Source organism: Anopheles cruzii, chromosome 3 (assembly GCF_943734635.1).
Source record: "Anopheles cruzii chromosome 3, idAnoCruzAS_RS32_06, whole genome shotgun sequence".
Classification (NCBI taxonomy): Eukaryota; Metazoa; Arthropoda; class Insecta; order Diptera; family Culicidae; genus Anopheles; species Anopheles cruzii.
In genome coordinates this window covers 63,878,385-63,899,963 of record NC_069145.1, presented here as the reverse complement: position 1 = coordinate 63,899,963, position 21,579 = coordinate 63,878,385, and the positions used below count along the sequence as shown (strand labels likewise).

Here is a 21,579-nt window from a genome sequence, read left to right as displayed (position 1 = left end):
TCCGACTACATCTACTAAAAAGTCTTCGAAGCCTTTCCGTTCCGGTTTCTCGGTTTTCGGTGGAGTGGTTTTATTTTTTTCGTCAACTATTGATCAGCAACTGAAAAAGAACAAAAGAAAAGAGAAAACTTATTAACGTAACAGATATTTCAGAGTTTAGAATCTCACGCACACACACTATACACAATGCACAACTCCGTGTGTTCGCTATAGGAACGAACACGAACAAGCTGAATGACTTCTGCCCAGAAAAGTTCCACGACCCACTTCCATCTTCTAGCAGGGCATAACGGAGCATAGCTCGAAATAAAAGACTTGAATGGCCGGCTGACAACCGAAGATGGTGGCATAGCTACTAGATGAAACAAAAAAATCATGAACCTAGTTCATGAAATAAAAAAAAAAGTGGCGCAGAGTTTGAACGAGAGCTTTTCTTCGGCATCCGTGCGCCAATCATCGTGAGATCATCTCGTACATTAGGAACATATTCCCACCGAAACCGCCGCACGTCCGCGCGGTTATTGCTTCATCGCCGCTTCGCAAGTCACAAGCGGACGAACAGAACACACCAATTATGCGCAGATTACATTCCATTCCGTACTCCGCGAACCGAAATTATTACCAGTCCGCCGCGTGGCAGCTGAAACGGTTCTTACGAGCCCAAAAACGACGCGGAGGCCGCGCCGGGCCGGAGTCTACGTACCGTTATTCCCGGATCGCGGTTACCGTGCATTCACAAAAGCAGAGCACAGAACTCGCGGTTCCCCCTCTCAGCCCTCTGTCACACACCGATGGGAACCAGCTTCATTTTGAGCAGGGCTTTTTCTGTAAACTGTTGGTTTACCTTACACATTGCGAGATACACGTAGTACTATTTGATAAAATTAGTGCTTCACAAACAACTATCGTCCGTTCACTGCTTAAATTTATCGACAGCTATCAGGGTCTGGAAGAAAACTCCTCCGAAATACACAGTGGACAGTTAAAAAATTCGGTGATCAATCAACCAACCATTTTTTGTGGCAGCACCAGTTGCGCAGGACAACGATCTAGCTCTCTTCATCTCAACACCAGTCTGGGCGATCATTTTGGCATGACAGCAACTTCGAGTAGCAGTGTCTGTTCTGCACGTTTACAATTCATCTAAGCACCACATACAGAGTAGCCCTAGACCCCAGATGTTCAGCAGCCACATACAACTATTTGTGGGACTGAGAATACAAGTCCATAAATCTCTCTCTCTCTCTGTCTTTATCTCTCCCTCTCTCTGTTTCCCTTTCTCTCCAAAGAGACTGCCTTGGACTGGACTTTCCAGCCCAGCCACACAGCTAAACACACACGTAGCTAGGCGCGCAGAAAGAAAAAGCTCAACATCGCATGAATGAATTTCGCAATGTTTCTCCTGAAGCAGAAGGGCCACACCGCGCGGTCCACCCCACCGCAGCATACGCCAAAGCATTGGGGGGGGAGCGACACAAGCGGGCGGTGGTGGCGAAGAACGTTGTTTCTTTGCGTGCCAGGGTCGTTGAACGATGGAAAGCATAGATTGGGCACGAGTTGCTTGTGTAAGCAAGCCGACTCCCAGAGCTTAGAAAAGCAAGAATCTGGACGAGGAGGTAAATGTTTGAACCGTCCGTACCCCAATTTATAACGTGTTTCGAATTGTTGAACACGTGCGGTCTTGTGAAAGGATCATTCCTGGGGGCCGTATTTAGCTAATACAATACCGCCCCAAAAAGTTATGTGCAGTTCCTTTCAACAATTTAAGCTAACAGCTTAAATATTTAAATTTTCAAGAAGTTATTGGCCTGTACAACAATGCACCCCGGGGGGGGCGGGTAATCAACAACATTGTGTGCAGCAGCAGCAGCGGTGTTGTGGTTGTTGAACGTTCGCGAATCTATGCTGGACCGAAAAAGAAAAAAACCATCAGAAACGTACAAATCCATAACTCCATTGTGGTGGCGGTGTTTTTTACGGTTGCCATTCGACACGCAGATCATCGTACCTCCCGCCCGCTGCGCCACACTAATGCAGCTCAACCCACCGCCGCCGCCGCCGCGTGTGCCGGTGTGTACCGTAAACAAAGCCAAAGCGCAATAAAAACAAACGGTTCAATAAACTATTACGTAAAGCCTCGGTCACGATGCACAGTGCACGCACACACAAGAGCGGCCCCAGTACGTCCTTTTCGTAGTGTGGAACACACATACACCCGTACACGGGAGTGTGCAAGGTTACACATTGGGCCCAGAGCTTGCCGCAGCAGAGCTTGATCGCCAACCGCGAATGGAATGGAATTTGAATGGCGGTGAAACGACAGGCGCCATCGCCATCGTTGTGCGCATGAAAATATGTAAAAAATTGGTTGCTGTGCACGGTTTTTTTAAAGCAAGTGTAATCCCATTTGCCGTTTTGAAGTTTTGGCAGTATTAAGCGTAGAAAACTTATGTTGGAACTCAACGGCATTTCGAAATCATTTTCGAAAGCTGATCAGTGGACCATGCTGCTGTTGTTGTTCCATCAAAACACTCTGCAGAAATCGATACAAATAACGGCTAAATGGTTGCCTCTATTTTAATCTAATTTTACGAAAGATTTGCTGAGGTATTGGTTGGTGATAAGGGTAGGGATTACAACAAAACAGGACGAAAGCTTTATACACCGCGCGTTAAGCCACTCCTTTCTATTGCTCCGCGCTCGCACACCGCTTCAGAATCGTCCGGGGGGGCTTCTTGGCGTTTACGCTCTCCTGCAAGCGAACCACAGCAGTCCATCATGCACACACACACATACACACCCCGTTCGAATGAGGCCAACAAGAGCGTGATTCGCTCGAACAAACCGTTGCTGCTGCTGCCCGTCGATCAAAGCGCTGCTTGCGACCTTTCTGTGTCTTGCATTTTTGCAAAGGACCAACAATGGCGCTTGTGACCGTTACATAAGCAACGGCTCTTGGTTTTGGTCGTACAGTTTCGCGTGTTTACTGGAACGAGTTTGGGGGCTAGTGATAAATCGACATCCAAAAACCCCCCACACAACCCACACGAGTAGCGAAACGTGTTATTTGAAATGGCTGCTAAACAATTCGAGTAACGATGTGCATTATTTTCTGCCGAATACTCGCGATGCCCTGATCAACTTTTCTTGAACGAAACTAAACGTATGGAAGCATCTATTTGCAAATTGCTGCAAACCACCAACCGTAGACACACACAAAACGTTAGCGTCTTGACCGTCTCTACTCGCCGTCGCGTCCACCCGACCCCCACAACGCGAACCGACACAAACAGGTCGGTCTTGCAGTCTTGCAAACCATACACATTTCCAAGCCTACAATAGCCGAGACTAGCCAACCGGAACCGAGGCATAGTGTACCAACAAGCCATGTGTGAGAAAAGAAACAGAGTAGCCCTGTGTGCCGCCAAGCGCCACGCTCGTCGTGTGGAACCAGCCATTCACCTACTGGAGGGCTGGAAAAAAAACGTATTCTCTGGAACTGCAACCCATTACATATCGACCATACACGGGTGGTTGGCAAAAAACGTTTTTCGATGCCTCCAAACACTTGGGCGCGACAGCCTGCTTTATTAGCATTCCCCACCGTAGCGTGTGGTGGGGTGGCGAACGGTGGATATGTGTTGTGTCAACCATTGGCGTCAGAAGCAGCGATGTTGGTGGCACGTAAAACATTAGGAATGCAACTTGCTCCACCGACTTAACGGGGGTAATTTATCCCGGAATGGTATCCCGGAATTTATCCCGTAAACTCTTTGGCCGCCGTTGATAGAGCAGTCGGTAACGCTTGTCCAGCAGCAGGCCATGGGTAAAAACACACCGTTACAGAAAGCAACAGAGATTAACGTTGTCTCGGCTGGAGGCCAAGACCGCTAACCGGTGATTGCAGCAGAATAAGAAGAAACCCTTTCCCGGAGCATCAAGGCATTACACCGCCAGAAAAACAAAAGAGTGCACCGGACCCTGCGATGTGGAATAATGCATCGCCCCGTCTAATGTTGCACTTGGACTGACGTTTTTTACTGCTGCGAAAACTCAAATTCACGTCACGCGGGGTCATCTTTTTTTATAATTAAGCAATAGTTCGAAGGAACTTACACACTTTGAAGTTACCCAGAAGAGCCCACACAGAGTGTGAAAAGTGGAAGTAAAATTATTATTGCTGTAGGATGTGCGTTTTAAGTAAGAGAAAGAAAAGAGGGACATCCTAATATTGTCCTGCTCGATTAAACATCAAATTCTAATCGATCGGTGAAAGCTTTATTTTTTTTCTTTTTTTCACTCACCCGTATAAAGTGCATCCAAAAATTCGGAGAGCATCGACAAATTGTATCTGCGTGTCATCTTTCGCCGATCCCCCGCGCAGTGTGTTCCGCTACATGTAGCACATGTTGCGTTACTAACGCAGGAGTGTTAGTGAGGCCAGAGCTAGTGGCGACCAGTAAACAACATCATTCACGAATTCAAGGTCGCTACGGTCACTCCTGCGGACTCTGTACCACATGCTCTCGTCGTTCCGCACGCACATTGATAGCCAGTGATAAGCTTCGAGATGGCCGGGACCGAAAAGTCGTGCGCAGCCAAGAGAAAGCAAAATGTTTATTTCTTCAAAGGCTACTGCGAGCATAAGGGGTTTCGCCTAACCGAAAAATAAAAGGTCCTGAGCCTCAACGAACGGATGGCAAAGGACTCTGTAGCTGTATGTTGGGCATGAATCTTTTAAAATGTGTCAGCGAGCAAATATTTACCAGAAATAAGCCAAATTCCCTTTTACAGGATGGAACCCACATCCAACTGATGGGCGGCAACAGCAAGTACGTAAAGTACAAAGTTGTACGAACTTTTATTACAGAGCTACACAGTTTATTATTTGCTCGTTGGCAACCAGGAGATGAGCAAAATGGCGGTAATTGAAGCATTTTTCATCAATGGTTCATGATTCGAATATTTATTAATAGACTTCTGCCAGTTTTCTGTTCATCTCTACGAAAAACACCCACGGATTCTCCGGCAGGTGGTCGTGGAATTTGTCACTCGCTATCTCTCTGCCTCGCCTGTTCTCTCTCTTTTTTTCTCTTTTCGTTCTCTCGCTCACTCGTTGTTGCCTCGTTTATGTTTTACCATCTGAATGGTATCAGGAAGGCTCCAAACGGGCCAACACTGGAAGTTTCTAGTTCAGTTTGTTACCTCGTTCGTGGACAAAAAACGGTCAAACGGCTCGCAGTAGAAGTAAGAAACCATCACACAAAAAAACAACAGGAACCAGTAACTGCGCATGTCTACGGTTACATTTATCTCTGAACACCACCACCAACACAACCCTACACAATGTGGGCTGATTTTGCCACCTCTTTTAGAAACTGGCGAAGGTCGCTGCTGGGGCGGTCTGGGGTGGTGTGTACGTTGTTTAGATAGCTCATACTGTACATGCTCGGCTCATCCCATGTAAAACAGTGTATCCGTATCCTTTCGGTTACTGTACAGCTCTTGACAGCCTACACACTTCACACACTTGCTGACGTCACGTCTATTTGGAAACAGGACTTCGGAGCAATCTTGCATCGAACGTGGGTTTCAGAGCAGCCATGATCAATTCACAGGACCCGCAAACAATGGTCTTGGTGAGATACATTGATATTTATCGTTTTAATGTTGACCACAGGGATTCAGGGGGCTGGCCGGGTAAAGTTTTGGCCGGGTTTTCAATCGCTTTTGCATTCCGTTTTTCGGTGCGACTTACGACAAAAAGTCTTTCCAGGACAATCAGTGACCCTTACGGTGGCTACTCTAGTCTCAATTAATATTCAAATGGTCACTGAAGGGGCAGCATTGTGGTGGGTTGTATATTCTATTGCTGCAGTTGTACACACTCTCTCGATCCGTATCGAGGACCTTGCCTGTAAAACTCCTTAGTACCGTTTTCGTCGACCACCGACGTCTTCGTAGTCATGAGGGGCCATTCATGAGCCTCGCTGAAGTGCAATTATTTTACAATCTACATTTCTGCTCATTACTTCCTTCGAACGCTCCGTGGCTTCGTTGGTCTCATTCATGGTTTATGCTTTGCTTCCCCTCTAGTAATGCGCTAAAAGAGGCCTCTACTCGCACGCAATGCCATTAAAGAGAGCATTACTAGGACACGCAACATACACACACGCGCGCGCGCACGCCACAATGTTGATCGTCGGAAATCGAACGAAGAGGAGCACCCAAGGTCGAAATGTGATCCTTTTTCGGTGGCAGTATTGTACTCCTTTTTTCGTTTGCCGTTCACCCCCGACCGCGCTGGGTATGGACTTACTTATCACACTGTTGCTGCATTGCACCATTTTTTGGGTCTCAGCCCAGGACGATGGATGATGACTCTGCTGCCGCCGCCGCCGTTCGGTGACTAGAACACAGACGCCAGGGCAATCGCAGTAGCTCGCGTAAGGACATTCACTGTAGCCAGGGAACAGCCAGCCGGTCGGTCGGTCGGTTTACCGTTATCTCGTCATTTACCACAAATCCTTGCGACACGGCCTATAGCACACGGCCGCTCTTGCACGGGAGTCACGACGGAATTCTAGCAGGACAGTGCACTGGTTTAGTAGTGTTTTCATTACACCGTAAACCCGCTCTCTCTATGTACACACAGCCCACGCGAGAGCGAGAGCGAGAAACGCACTCCTCACTCACAGAAATCACATCTCACTCAAGTGAGCAAAAGAATGCGAGAGAAGAGAGCTTACTCACCCATTGGGGGCCTATTTGCTCACTGGCCACGAATCTGCAACCACTTTGCAACCGTAGGAATTGAAACTCGCCCCCCACCCCCACAACAAACAACCTCACTATCCGGGGATTCCGCCGACGTGGAATTTGGATCAAACGGTGAATGGGTGAACGGTTCGAGGCACCGCCCGCAGAATCTCACGGCCCCCGCGAGGCACTGACCCGATACACACGGCACAACACGGCGAATCCACGTCGCACACGAATGACTTTCGAATTATTGGCACACACAGGAGAGAGGTACAGTGTCACAGGCCAACGCCAGCCGTACGCACAGCACACCGCCGCTCGCCCCCCGCAAACGCACTTCCGCGCTCCGCATCGCTTGTACTTTTCTTCGGGACGTTACCACTGGCGCTGCTTCACTTTTTTGCTGACTGAATTATTATTGTGTTTCCTTTGTTTTCGCCCAACACGGCCACTGAAACGCCCAAGAACGGGTTTGGGGCCGCGATTCGACTCTGGCAGACAGCCTTTCTACCTTTCTTCTAATCCCCCAGCAACTGGACCGCGGACTGGAGAGATGGGCAGCCAACAATCATTTCATGCACGCACACGCTCGCGCGAGGGGTGCGCTCCAACATATACGCACATACGCATACCGTTACGCGCAGGCCGACGGTGGTGGTGATAAGACGAGGGGCCGAGGGGGGGCCTGGTATTCGAGACTCGTTTGACTCCGCATCTACGGCACGAGAATTTAGCAGCCAACTTTGTACGGTTTGGGTCACTGGTTTGCGTACGCACGAGTTCACGAATGTCACGGTGAACGGTGAATGATGTGCACACACGCGCTCAATTAGGTTGCTCCGTTCGACATAGGGCCGAACCAGAGGGAGTATAAATCCAATTTATTAGCAGCAGTGCACCGCTATCACTGAGAAAAGACTACTACGTCACGCCTGCTCGATGCCGCCGCTGCTACTACTGAAGTTATGAAGTTATGTGGCGTTCGCTCTCTCTCACTACGAGCCGATTCGATACGTAAAGTGAGCAGTGAGGCTATCTTCTCACACCAAACGGCGGAACAGTGTTGCCAGTGATTAAACGTTTTGGTGATTTTGTTTTTACTGTGAGGATCTACGTTACGTTACGTTCTACCTTCACCGACAGGTAACGCTGCTACCCAGCGGACAAAATAATTCATGAGTTCATCCGTCACGCGATTTTTTCCACGGTATATTTTGCCCGCTGGGTTTGTTTTGATCACACCAGTTAAAAAGAAAGAATTAAGGTGGCCAAAACATCCCTTACACGATAGCCAGTTCAATATTAAATACTCGTCTATCAACGCCGCACGATGACCGTCGTTCAGTGTCGTGTTTGCTTGAACTACAGCTCAAGCTACAGATCCTTGTTCAACCAATCCAAAGGGGTTTGCTTGGCGCAGATGATACTGTTTTGTACCGGCGTTCAGGTACATTCACCAACTTCGTCAGCTGAGTTGCAGTATGATCCAACTTTTGTTTTTCAGTTGGCAGAGGACGACGGCTTCCCTTCGCACGGGTGCGCAAAATGTTGCCAGGATATTAGCCTTGCGTACAGATTCATCCACAAGTGTCGCAAATCCGACACACGCTTGCGAACGCAGCCACTCGATGCAGAACTGTACGTATAAAGCGCATCCACCGTTGCGCGAGAGATTCGTTCATCCCTTTTTTACTTTCAGGTCCGAAGCTGAAGAGTCGGATGTGTCTACCGTGGGGTCTGAGGACGCAAAGGAAGATATCGATTATAGCACAGAACCGCTGGTTCTCAGGTCTAAACTGTTCAAAGTGGAAGCTTTACTTGACCCGCCGGAAGACCTGTGTTTCGCCGGCAGTTACGAAGAGCTCGATAATGGCGACGATGATAAGGACGCCAGCGGTACAGTGATCTACGCTACTGAGTACCTTGAGGAAGAAAGCTCTGATCGAGAGGTCCAGACTGATCAGCGGTCTGTCTTTTGCTGTGACTTCAACTGCGTACGCCAGTTCAACACCCAAACGGAGCTTAGACGGCACATGGCTGTCGAGCATTCGATTGGTGGAGAGGAGGCAAACAGTGATACTCTTCATCGGTGTAGTAATTGTGATCAACGTTTCGATGATGCTGAAGCGCTTTCAATTCATTTAAAACAACTACAATTGAAGCAAAGCATTCTGGACACTGCACAAACGGCCCGTCAACAAGTGCACCCCAATCTGTTTAATGCACCCGTGAAGAAGTGTTGCGGATGCCTTCAATCGTTCCAATCGTTAGAGGCGCTGCTGCAGCATACCGAGCAACAGCACTCGATCCGCAAAATGGCTCGCGACCCAAGCAGGCCGGCGCAGTGTGAAATTTGTTACAAGCTGTTCCGCTGCCACCCAAACATGCGCTTCCACCAGCGGGTGGTCTACCAACCGTGCAACTATCGATGTGACCTCTGCGACCGACAATTCACCACGGCCAATAAGCTGTCGAGGCATCAGATCACGCACGACGAGAACCGCAGGTTCGGGTGCGTCGTTTGTGGGGCCACCTTTAAGGTAGAGCAGAATCTGAAAATGCACTCACTGGTACACCAAGAGGAGAAACGGGAAGTGTGCAAAACATGTGGGCTGCGCTTTCGGCGGAAATCGAATCTACGCATGCACCAACGCACGCACAGCGACACGTACTATCACGCCTGCACGCACTGTCACCGGAAGTACAAGAATAAATCGCAGCTCAGCGAGCATTTGAAGGTGCACACGAAGGAACGACCATATCCGTGTCGGTTCTGCGAGAAGCGCTTTATGTATTACAGCGACTGGAAGCGCCACGAAACGGCGCACACGGGCCATTATCCGTATGTTTGCGCGTGCTCGAAACAATTTATTCGCAAAAACCGATACACCCAGCACGTTGGCAAATGTAAGGCTAGTAGTGTTGAGGCGCTGGCGCACAACGAAACGGGGATACGGGAATAATCTTCAAATAAAACCACCAATTCTCCCATTGGATGTCTCACTTTATTGATTTTTCCATTATTTCTAAATAATTTCAAAAATAATTCCATAACATTTATGTATACTTTTATAATATAGTAGATCTAATGGGTTCCTTCATTGTTCATCTTCATCAGCAGCAGCAGCAGCAGCCGCGTGCCACTTGCAAGATGTGTATATTAAAATTAATAAATATTTATTCATTTGCTTTCATTAGCAATTTGCAGTGGGAGTGCGCTGGTAGCCAGCGCCCGGTGCATTTATCATAGTTCTCCGTACGGACAGCATGCTTTTCGCTCATTGTACCGTGCATTCAGAGAGTGTTTTCTGGAATCACTACAATAGAGCTACAATTTTTGTCTGAGCATCTGCTGCACACGCTTCTTAACCGTGCTTTGCCTTTCGTTCATTGGGCGCATATTTCGAATGTGGTTCCTTTTATCTCTGCTCGTTGAAATCTCACTGTTGGCGCAGAGTCTTGCCGAACCGACCAGTGCTAGGGTATCGTTAGGTATGAAGCGTCGAACAATTCATGTTTCCCCATAGACTGTGGTCATACATATTTTTCAACAGAAACTACACCGTTTGTGCACAAATAAAATGGAAAAAGATTGAGAATCTTGACATCCGACAAACCGATGCTGGTGGGAGCCACTGAAGAAACCGTTAAGAAACTTGTAACTTGGAAGGAAGCTTTTGTTATATCGCTGCGAAATATTGTTGCAAATAGATGGCGGCTTTTCTACTGAAACGATAAAGTACAAAACTAATTCTTTCGCGGAACGTTTGGTACGTCACACGTCGTCCCTGCTTCATCATGCCTCGCGCCACAACAATATGGTCGCCGCCTATCCGTCGCGGACCGGACTTAATTTAACTCCGGCCCGAGAAGACTATCCGGTAGAAACGAATTCAAACTCGAGGCTGTTCCATGGTCAGCGGCGTCGAGGGGTGCCCAAAGATTAGCGCCACCGGTGACGCTTCCCGGGTCACCTGCTCCCATCGGCCATCCCGAACCCCACGTATCGGTGCCACCTGAAAGCGAACGGGGGAAAACAAAGCGTTTATTAGCGTTTTACAAGCGTTTTTAAGCGTTAAGTTACCTGTGGCACTCGCAGAGCTGCCTTGGCGCCAGGATTGGGACGATAAGTTGGAAATGCTGCTGTCCGCACCACTGCTGGCATTGCTCACAGCGACATTGGTGGCCGCCACAGAAACGCCCAGCTGCTGCAAATACGTTTGCACTTCGGCGTCGCTGCTCGGGCACTCGGCGCTGATCGTACTCGCGCCGAGCGGACAGTTATTTAGCGCCTGCTGGGCCTTGGTCGCCTCGTCACGCGTCGTGTAACGACACAGCGCCAGTCCTTGGGCCGGATATGGGTGGAAGCTTAAAATGGGGCCGTGTTGCATGCACAAGGTGCGGAGCGTCGATGCATCAATCTGAAAAATGCAACAAACCGTTCCTCTTGTTTACCGTTCCTGTCCTGGTATCGCAATGCAATGTGTACCTGTGAAGTTAAATTCCTCAGTAACAACCATGATGTTCCGGTTGTCCAGCCTGTAGCAGTGCTGTACCGCAGTACTCCATTTCTAGCTGTACCGCACTGAACACTGGTTCCGCCCGACCAACCATTTCCACCACCAACCGTACCGGTACTACTACCGGACACCGTTTTGTTGCTGGCACTGCCACCCAAACCGGGTGGCGGTCCCCGAGTGGCCGTCTTTCCGATCGGAGTGCACCAAACATCGCCGCCGCCTGCGCCGGCGGTACTATCGGGCCAAACGGATGCGGACGCTCCGGTCACGGACAGAGCTCCCGTCGACACGGGCGACGACGAACCGGCGGCGTTGAAGCTCCAGGCAGAAGACGTAACATTGAGCCCCCCACCACCATCGGCCACCGACGACGACGAGGGTGAGACCTTATCGGACACGGCAAACAGTTCGGAGTCTTTGGCGGTGGCAACTGAAAGCGGCGAACGGGCCACGCTGCCCGGGGTAATACTAGGGTCGTCTTCGATTTTCATCTGCGTTCCCTGGGGGCGCAAAACAAAAACGAATGCCAACGGTACAACACAATTTAGAACCAGGCCTCGGTTCACGTACCTTCCACGGTTTTCCCGGCTCAAACTCAGGTACTAAATCGGTGAAAGTGGAATTGTCCTGTGACGAGGTGTTTGTGGTCGTCCAGTCTTTGCTGTCAGGTTCACCCGTTGTTTGCTCCGGCCAACCGTCGGCCAGATTTGTACGCCCAGCTGTCCAGGTTCTGGGCGGAGTGGAGAAGGAAGCGGATTCGTTAGAATGCTGCGCGCAGCGGAGCGTTCCCTGGAGTCCACTGGCCAGGGCGTCAGAGAATCGGATCGACACGAACCCATCCTGCACGAGACCTAGAGAGCTTAAATTGGTGCTGGCAGCCGAGGTTGATTTAGCCGTCGGTCCGGGGGCACGAGAGAAATCGGTGAGATCATCCTTCCCGGCGGTTCCCGGCTCCTTGTCGAGGGAAGGTAGCTTCCACTGGTTTAGCCGAGACTGCTGACTAGTGCTACTGCTGCTGTTGCTGCCATTGCCTCCAGCGGCAGCCTCCGCCGCCGCCGGCGATCCACCACCGTGGGGCGCGGTGGCCACGGAAGCGTGCGGTGCAAGTGAGACCGGCACCTGAGGAAAGGCACCGCCACCGACGGTGTTGGAGGATGTCATTAGCGCGTCTTTGCCGAGCGCCAGCTCAGCAAAGTTGCTCTGCAGTGCCATGAGATCCTGCTGATGCCGTAGGAAGTCCATTCCAGGGGCACCACCGGGACCCGAGGACAGCAGCGATGGCGGTGGCATCGCACCCTGGTGTCCTGGCTGCTGCTGCCGGCTTAGGCAAACGCTCTGCTGGGCAGCAATCTGCTGCTGCAGCAGTGCTGCCTTCGACTTAAGCTTGTTGATCGTCAGGGTGCGCTGTGCGGCACTGACACCGCCTGTGGCGTTACTGTGCGCCAGATTACTTTGCGTCAATTCAATTTGCTAGAATGGCAAACAACAAACCACAGACATGAGACGGGGTTGCGCCCTGCCCTGATTGGCTCTGAGATTACCTTGATGTGATTGAGAAACTGGTTCAGCAGTATGGGTGTCTGGGGCGCTACCGGTTGGTTCAGGATCTGATGGTTGAGATAATCATTTTGCACCGCAAGCCGGATATGCTGCAAGAGCTGGCGAAGCTGCTCGTTGGATGGTTGTGCCGCGGCTGCTGCAGCCAGCTGCTGCTGCTGCTGTTGCTGCTGCTGCTGCTGATGGTGCTGCTGCTGGAGTGCTGCCGCTTGAGGTTGCTGGCTTCGTCCGCCGTCGCCGCCGCCGGGCGGGAGTAAGGAATTGTGATTGAAAGACGGATGTGCTCCGGTTATGGTCCCGGCGGATCCTTGCGAGAGATACTTATAGTTATTGAGTGCGACGAGGTTGGCCGGTCCACCGGCCCCTTCCAGACCACCGTGGCCACCCGGTCCACCGGCGATGTTGTTAAGCATTACTTGATTGTTCTGGGAAGGGAGGGAGCAGAAAACGAAGTAATGAAAAATAGGATCCACACAACAGGATCCACTCCGTGCGACTTACCTGCGAGTAAGCGAGGCCACCGGCCGCGTGATTAGGTGGCGGTATACGCGGGCCTGAGAACGGCCCATCGAACGCCATGCCTCCGCCAATGCCGGTGGCGTGATGATCGTCGAGCTGCGGCCGACGCCAGCCACCGGCAGCTACACGGTGGCGCAACAGCTCCATCGCTTCTTCGATATTCATGTCCGTTGTTCGGAGCGCAAACTCCACTTCCTCCTTCTTGTGGCCCATCTGGCACAGCACCCAGAATGCCTTGCTGGCGCGAATGTACTCGAGCGGATTACTCGGCGATTTGTTTAGTCCCGGGGTCACGCCCGATTTGCTGCCCCCCCGACACCAATCCATAGCACCGGCCGTCGAAAGATCGGATCCCGGATCGGGCCAACCGGCGCTGCCTCCGGACTTGGGCGTGGTTGGCGTTTTACTCCAGCCACCAGCAGCATTCCCACCTGGTCCCAGATCCGCATTCCACGGTCCGTCACCTTCACCCCAAACGTTTGACTCACGTACGGGTTCCCACGTACTGATGAGGGGGTGTTGGAGGGGGGGTCGGCGGGGGGGCCACGCTAAATCATCCTCGGTCAATGGACTCAGCGCAAGTTTCATACATTCCCCAATTCGTATCGTTTTAGACAGGGGGTCACCGCCATTGCCCGGTTGCTGGCCGCCACGTCCCATCTGGTCATCGCTTAGCGATGATGGCCTTCCACCACCACCTGGCGGCTCGTCGCCCCATCCGGAGGGAATTTTGCTCTGCGACACGATAGCACCGCCATTCGTTGCCGTTCCGCCGCTGCCGCCCCACGGTTGACCAGCGGACATTGAAGGAATCTTGTTCGCACCACCCAACAGGCTCGCTACATGCTCTCCTCCGGCACCCCCCCACATGCCACCGACCGGCATCGCACCACCATTCAGACGGCCAGAAATACCACGCGGATCACCTCGCAGCTCTCCACCACCGCCACCTCGGTTCAGTCCCGTACTATCCACGAGACCGGGAGCGGACGGACCGGCGGATTGAGCGATACCAGCCGGCGCAGCCATGTTGAAACCGCCGGTCGACGGTGCTGCCACCGTGCGTCCATCATTCGTCCATCCCGTAACGACTCCACCGGGACCACCGATGCCGACCGATGCTCCACCAACGGCACTCCAGTCGCTCAGACCTTGCTTCACACCGGCCATCGTTTGTGGATGGATGGATGGCCCTCCTGACAGGGGACCGTTTCCACCACCCGGTGGCCATCCCGCAGCATTGCTGCCACCACCACCCCACGAACCGGTCCCGGGTGGACCGCCTCCTCCGACGAGCGGTCCGGCTGTCCCGGCAACAATTGCAGCCGCACTTCCGTTCCACACCGGACCGACCGCTTCGGCTACGGCTACCGCTCCCGGCCCAGCACCGGCCCCGGTGAGAGAATCATCCTCCTCCATCCACGTGCCGCCGAGATTATTCGTCGGCACCCAGGGCGCCGAGGCCACTTTCGGCTGCTGTTGGTGGTGCGAGTGGTGTGGTGGCACCTGACCACCACCGTTGCGTAGATTCGTTTCCCACAGCTCCGTTCCGGTGTTCATGTTCGTTACCTTCCAGGCTCCGTTCGGGGCCCCGCCACCAGCACTACCTCCACCACCACCGCTGCCGCCGCCGCCGCCACCACCACCATTCGGACCCAGCCGCCCATCGGCCGGCTTCGGTACAGCGTTGGCCGCCGGGCCATTGGACCCGCTTCCACCACCACCACCACCCGACTGTGGTTCCGGCGATCCGGGCACCTCCCAGTTGGTGTCCTGATTGACATGCTCACAGCCCCAACCGTCCTGCGCAAACAGTGCCTCACGCATCGTGTTCAGCTGCTCGAGCTGCTGATTTTTGGGATCCGCACTATTAGCACCGACGTTGCCCGCACCTGCATTGGCTGCATTGTTGTTGGCAACGCAATTGGCATTCGGAAGGTGCATCGGTTGTGGCTGCTGCTGCTGCTGCTGCTGCTGCTGCTGGTGGTTGGGAAGCATACCCCAGGCATTGGCAGTGCCGTTGCTGGTGGCGGATGGTGGCGTCCCCCAGGCGCTGGTACCGTTGATGATGGAATCTTCACCACCGCCGCAGAGCCGCATGCGCGGCATGGGACAGGCGGCCCACTCGCACCACTTTCGCACGCAGCGTTCCCAGTCGCCGCAGCGAACCAGCTGCTCGAAAGGCGTATAATAGTCGCCACCCTTTGCCGTTGATGACTGCGCTACGCTACTTCTAACATTAATCAGGTAATCAATTAAATCACATTTCCGTGTCACAGTTTCCATGTGGGCTTTTGCTGGTGGCTGCTTGTCGGTATGGCGTTTTGCCGCGATGGCGGTCTCATCACTAACGCCAGTATCGTTGTTGCTGGCTGAAATCGTAGAAGCGTAAGTGGGCCCTTCAGCAACGCAATCCTTGTTGGGTGCATTCATCGCCGGGCGGTCATTGATTGGCTGGGTAAATGCTGCCACGTTCGGTGCTGACGGAAGGAGGTTCGCAGTCAGGGCCAATGTTGGCGGTTCCTGTGGACCCATAATGGATGATTGATTGGATAACGCAAGCCCACTGCTTGATTCCTTCCGCGCTTGATTCCTCATCTGGGCCTGGTGACCGCTCATAGCGAATAGCGTGGCTGCTGGACAACGGACGAGAGAAAGGAACGTTAGCAAATGACGACCGCCAAATGTTGCCGGTTGGGGCGGCCGGCGAATCGGTCCAGTACCGTCATCTTTCCCGGGAAGCCACGCCAAACGCAAACGGTTGTGGTGATGATTGTTGAAGCACTCGAGTGAGATTGTGGAACACGCTCTTCCGAAGGGCGGAGCACCGGGCTTCTGTAACAATGCGAGTTTGTTTAAATAGAGAGTTTTACAAGGCATGCTGCTGGTCGCCAACTTACCGTACTTTAATGGACGGAACTAGTCGATTCCTCGTGGTGCGAGAAAACGGAGAAAGTAAACTGCAAAGCAAAGCAAAGCATCTTCTGCACTACAGAGATCGATGCTGCGATTCTCCAAACGGATGCTGTTACTTTCGGCGCCTTTTTGCTTACTATTTATCTCATATTTATCACAGATATAGCGTGGATTCTAAAGGAACAATTTCCAACGACACCGTAGCACCCTATTAACTGGCCCGCTAAGGATGTTGAGAATTGCTTTTGATAGGAGCGATCAAGGTAAGCTGTGAACATAAAAAATTGCACGACTTGATTAGCGGACAAGTAATTTTATTCAACATTAAGGTACATGTACACAAAGTAGGCAATATAAAATGCTTTTCAGTTCACGATTGCATGATAGATCTTCTATTGCCATACGAAGCATCAGTGACCAGCTTAACCCGCCTATTTCGGTCGGTTTCGACACATCCGCAACAAAACATCAACCCGACGAAAGGGTGAACAGCTGCTGCTGCTCGTTCGCTGTCTCTCTTTTTTCCAAATGTTCATCAGACACCCAGCAACATTGTGTGAGAGGCCACGACGTTCACTCGAGAATGGAATCGGGCTCACACCCCCCGCCAACAGCGCGGGGTCAGCCATTTCAGGTTTTGGTGTCAGAATGTTTATGTTTCAACACGTACAAAGTGTTGCTGCATTGCTTGCACACTTGATTCGCCGCCGATTTACCAAAGATGGATGAAGAGATGCACATTTTACTCTTGATTTTTGCGCACATTTTGCCTGAAATATCATACCAACACACACCACTCGAGTAACGGCTTTAGAATTTGCGTAACTTGTTTACGTACTGCAAGAGCGCCCATCGACCAACACACAAACAGCGCTAGCATCTTTTCACGGAGGTGCTCATAAATATTATGCCACTGTGTGTACGCGCTAATTTGTTGTGAAACCTTTTTTAGTGGCACAACAGCGACGTACTAGTGGAGGCGCAAGGCATGGATTGGTTGATTTGAATTGATCACTACCGGTACAATTGCACACTCTACAGCATACATATCTGGGGGATTTCGAACATAAGTATGCAGTGCATCAACAGACGAGCGACCGACGCAGACTGATCGCGAACGCGGTGATCTCGATCGCCCGGTATGGAGCGCCGCTATGGGTGCAGCGACCCTCCGGGCTCGAAATACTGAGCAACCAGCGGCGCCTGAACGGGATGCAGCGTACACTGGCGCAGGGTGTAGCGAGCACGTTTCGCAGTGTTTCCTACAGTGTGGCCACGGTCCTCGCCAGCATGCCGCCCATCGTACTGCTGCTGCAGGAGGACGAACGCTGCATAGGGCGACGATGGCCAGCGACTGGGCAGCCAACGGAGGACACCCATCCCCCTCCGCACGCGACGGCCCTGCGCAAGAGAGAGCGTCTGCGCACCATCAGCCAGTGGCAAGAGCAGTGGACGGCCGAGGGACTTACACCAGACGCTAGCCGGTACCAGCGCTGGACTCGCCGAGTCATCCCGGACGTTACGCGCTGGGTCAGCAGGAAACATGGAAGTGTGGACTTCCATCTGTCCCAGGTGCTCTCGGGACACGGCTTCTTCCGAGAGTATCTGCACATGAAGACGTTCGCACGATCCCCTGACTGCACCTGGTGCCCTGGTGCCGCGGAGTCAGCGGAGCATGCTATGTTCCACTGCCCGCGGTTCCAGCGGGAGAGAGCGGAGCTGCTGGCGGATGACGGCCACACCCCCCTCACGCCGGACAACCTGGCGAGCGAGATGCTGCGGAGCCCGGAGTGCTGGCAGCGCTTTGCCCGGGCTTGCCGAGCCGTAACGCAGCAACTTCAACAGGCGTGGCGCGTAGAGCAACGACTGGAAGCTGAAGCCGAAGCTGCAGCCGCAGCTGCTGCTGCTGCTGCAACTGCGACAGGATAAGTTGGCCACGTTGGCACAACTCACGCGAATACTCTGTTAACTGTTTGTGATTAACCTTGTGATACCACGGTTTGTTCCTTATTAACCGGCTGTGCAGAGCAAGAGCGGAATAGTGACAGCTCCTTGTAGCGGAGCTGAGGCTGTTTACACGCCTATATCCGCGGCTTGCGAACGTGCCTTGTATTAGTGTAGAACTATATGTAAATATGTACTATGTAAATATGTAATAAAGGGCGATGATACATCGCGCTCCTGCCCCTCCACATTGCCAGATAGGCCCCTGGTGGGGGGGAGAAACAGGATGTTTCCCACATCGGGAAAATAATTAAAAAAAAAAAAAAAAAAGTGCATCAACAGTGCAACGTAGACTTAAAAGCACGGCTCAGCATCGCCTAGCGACTAGCACACTAACACGCGGATTAGATCCACTGTAGGATTGGTTATAACTTTCTTCTTGCAAGCGTTCGTTGCTTCCAAATATCTCTTTGTTTGGGGTATAACGACTGCAAAAAACTGCAACAGCACGGCATACGAACTGATTAATTATGCTAACTGGTGATCTGTACACTTTACCCTGTAGCGATAGAATATATGCTTAACAATCAACTAATACAATTTACCGTTCTATTAAAATCTTTGCGCACAAAAGCAAACGTTTTATCGCCTGCTTCAATCGAATTACTTATGTTCCGAGGGCAACCCTTTTGCTTTCAACGAAACACCCAAATTCATTGCCCCAAGAGAAGAGGAAATAACAACCATTTTGTACGTTCAATGTACGACGTCCCGGAATCATATGGTTGCTTTGCTCGAGCAGTGCGCTTTCTCGCTCAATCATCGATGTTGCTCACACTCTTCCGCCACACACATTCGCAAGTTCGATCTCATTCATCCTTCAGAGAGCGTTCACTTCATTTCACTTTGGTGCCTTATAGCTGTCTCACTCTTCCTGTGAGTTGTGAGTTGATCACATGAAGCACACATTGCAAAAACAACGAGTTAGTTTACATTACTAACTTTCCACTACTCCTTTGCACGTATTCTACTTTTGATTGTCTTTGCTTTTTTCCCTTTTACATAAACTATTTTGTTTCGTCCATCATCGTTCTCTTTTCTACAAGTCACTCACTTACGCGCTCGCATTCGCTCCACTAGCTTTCTTCGCGCAGCCAGTCTCCTGTTGCTCTGTTTTCTTCTACTTCATAGCAGCACCTTCTCTCTAGAGCTTTTCTGCGTCGAGGTCACTCGCTATTACCGACAACCTGCGAGCGAACTAACCCGAAAATACTTAGGGAATCGCAGAAAACTATCGTCAACCAATAAACTGTTCATATGAAGAAAACACTTGCCCGAAGGCACTTCACAGCAATCGTCCAGAAATCGTTCACTACACACTCTTTTTTCGTCACCTGATATGTTGCTCCCTTTCCCTCGCAGTCAATGTTTTGACCATCTATAAACTGTGCGAGTGAATACGAACGATGCAAAGAGAAGCGTAAGAATTCTCAACAGCTCGTCTCGTCCCATAGCAAAAGGTCGTTGCCACGCAGTTGAATTGAGTGTAATTGATCTTCTGAGCCAGAATTAATGGTTGGTAAAGATTTTTTGGACCTTCGTCTTATCACGCAATCGTACTTCGCACCGAAACACGCTTCAATATGCGTACCGTTCTGTTGTGAAATAGATTTATTCCGTGACACTCTCTCTCCGAGACTTCTCGAGCACCAGCGCCACAAACGGCTGTGACCTGACAGACGAAACTTATTTCGCTGCCCAACCACAGGCGGGCTGCGCACACACTGCGCGCCTCTCTCTCTCTCACACGCATTCCGTTTCGCATCTCACTCTCGCGACTGGCAGCGGCCTCATTTTTCGAACTGTAGAGCTTTAAGAATTTAATTTCTCACCCGTTTCTCACCTTCTCATCGGCAACTACCGCCATCGTAGCGTACAATTATCGCAGTGTTTTCGACTTTTGCTATCGGTTGCTTATGCTTTCCGTCACATCACTTTGAATATGATTTCACGAAAATAATGCAATGCACACACACACACACAATACTTTTCACAACATGCCAATGACTTTGCACGGCTGTTTTGCGAAAGCACTTCAACGCCTTCACGGTGGTTCTACAGCTTTGGTCCGGTGGGTTAGTTATTTCACTTTGCGTTCCTCTAATGTATTCCCTATCATACTACAGAAGGAAACTGAGTGTTTCCCTTGCACTCTGCTGGTTTTTGCACTGCGATGCAACGCACAACGGGTCAACGCCTGCTGTTGGTTGGACGAACGAACACCCGAATCGATATCGCAGCCGCGAATGTGCAAACCGCCCCATACACAAATTGATTCACTGGCTACTTCACATCGTTTTCCGCGGAGACCGTAAATTACCGAAATAGACGATCGAAGTACAACTAATTTTCCGACTCGCTATTGAGCTGCTTGAGCAGAACCGAATTCTATCGGTTGAACGAGCTTTTTGTGGTATTTTTTATTGTTTAGTTCATTCTGCCGTGGCACGCTCAACAGCCATCTTTGGTCTCAGTCTGGCGCGCAATCTGCATAGGGGCGAAAATTGTCCTATCTTTGTTTACTAGTTAAAACACGAAATTTTGTAGTCAAGCATAGGGTGACCAGTGCTGCGTTCATTCAAGGTGTTTGCATGAGCGGTTGGCTTAAAACGAAAGAATATTCTACTCTGCAGCCTACATTCTACAAATTTGATAATTATCTTGTGTAATACACATAACTCGTAAGCATTGTGAAATACGCTGTGAAAAACTATTAGCTGCAAACAGTTCCAAAACGATAAGTTCAGGGACTGGGAACGGAACGAACATGGTTCCGGTTGTTTAACGAGACGCGTTCAAGAATAAATGCATATTTCACAATTTGCCAAAAGTTAATTAGCTCCCGTGTCAATGTTTCTTACCAACAGTTTGGTGCTGAATGCATTTTCAACATTTTTAGCATTTTCAACAAAACGCCCCAATCGGTCCAAACGTTAACTTTGGAACGTCACTGCGTGTCATGGCGGCTGGTAGTACTGAACCCGGCAGCATCAACCAATGCATGAGGCTGCTGCTCCGAGCAAATCGCTAGCAAACGAAAAACGGTCAGAACGATATTTGCAAATGGCCAATCGTCGAGCGATGGCTCCAGTATATGTGAAGTATTTTTCTTACACAAAAATCGGCGATAAATAGTAGTCTAATCGGGCGAAAGTGGTTCGCAAGTGATACACCGACTGATCGTGCGTAAGTGTAGCGTGTTATATAGCGCAGTTTCGGCGGAGCCAGTGCGAAAAACGAACGACGAAAAAAGGCCCCCCTCCCTCAGCAGCAGCAGCAGAAAACACCACCGCACCACGGG

General features: G+C 51.0%; 2 protein-coding genes across 2 annotated transcripts; one reads left to right on the top strand and one right to left on the bottom strand.

The window, feature by feature from the left end:
* Nucleotides 1-8,182: 8,182 nt before the first annotated feature.
* LOC128270771 (zinc finger protein 883-like) lies at nt 8,183-9,725 on the top strand. The gene is made up of 2 exons (XM_053008189.1): nt 8,183-8,400; nt 8,462-9,725. The coding sequence occupies exons 1-2, from the start codon at nt 8,183-8,185 to the stop codon at nt 9,723-9,725; spliced, it is 1,482 nt and encodes a 493-aa protein (XP_052864149.1).
* A 55-nt stretch (nt 9,726-9,780) lies between these two features.
* LOC128270770 (protein Gawky-like) lies at nt 9,781-15,794 on the bottom strand. The gene is made up of 8 exons (XM_053008188.1): nt 14,981-15,794; nt 13,341-14,935; nt 12,824-13,264; nt 12,118-12,752; nt 11,853-12,012; nt 11,252-11,782; nt 10,847-11,183; nt 9,781-10,778 (listed from the first exon to the last, which is right to left on the bottom strand). Exons 1-8 carry the CDS (start codon nt 15,789-15,791, stop codon nt 10,612-10,614), a joined length of 4,677 nt encoding a protein of 1,558 aa, XP_052864148.1. The 5' UTR covers nt 15,792-15,794; the 3' UTR covers nt 9,781-10,611.
* Between the last annotated feature and the right edge of the window lie 5,785 nt (nt 15,795-21,579).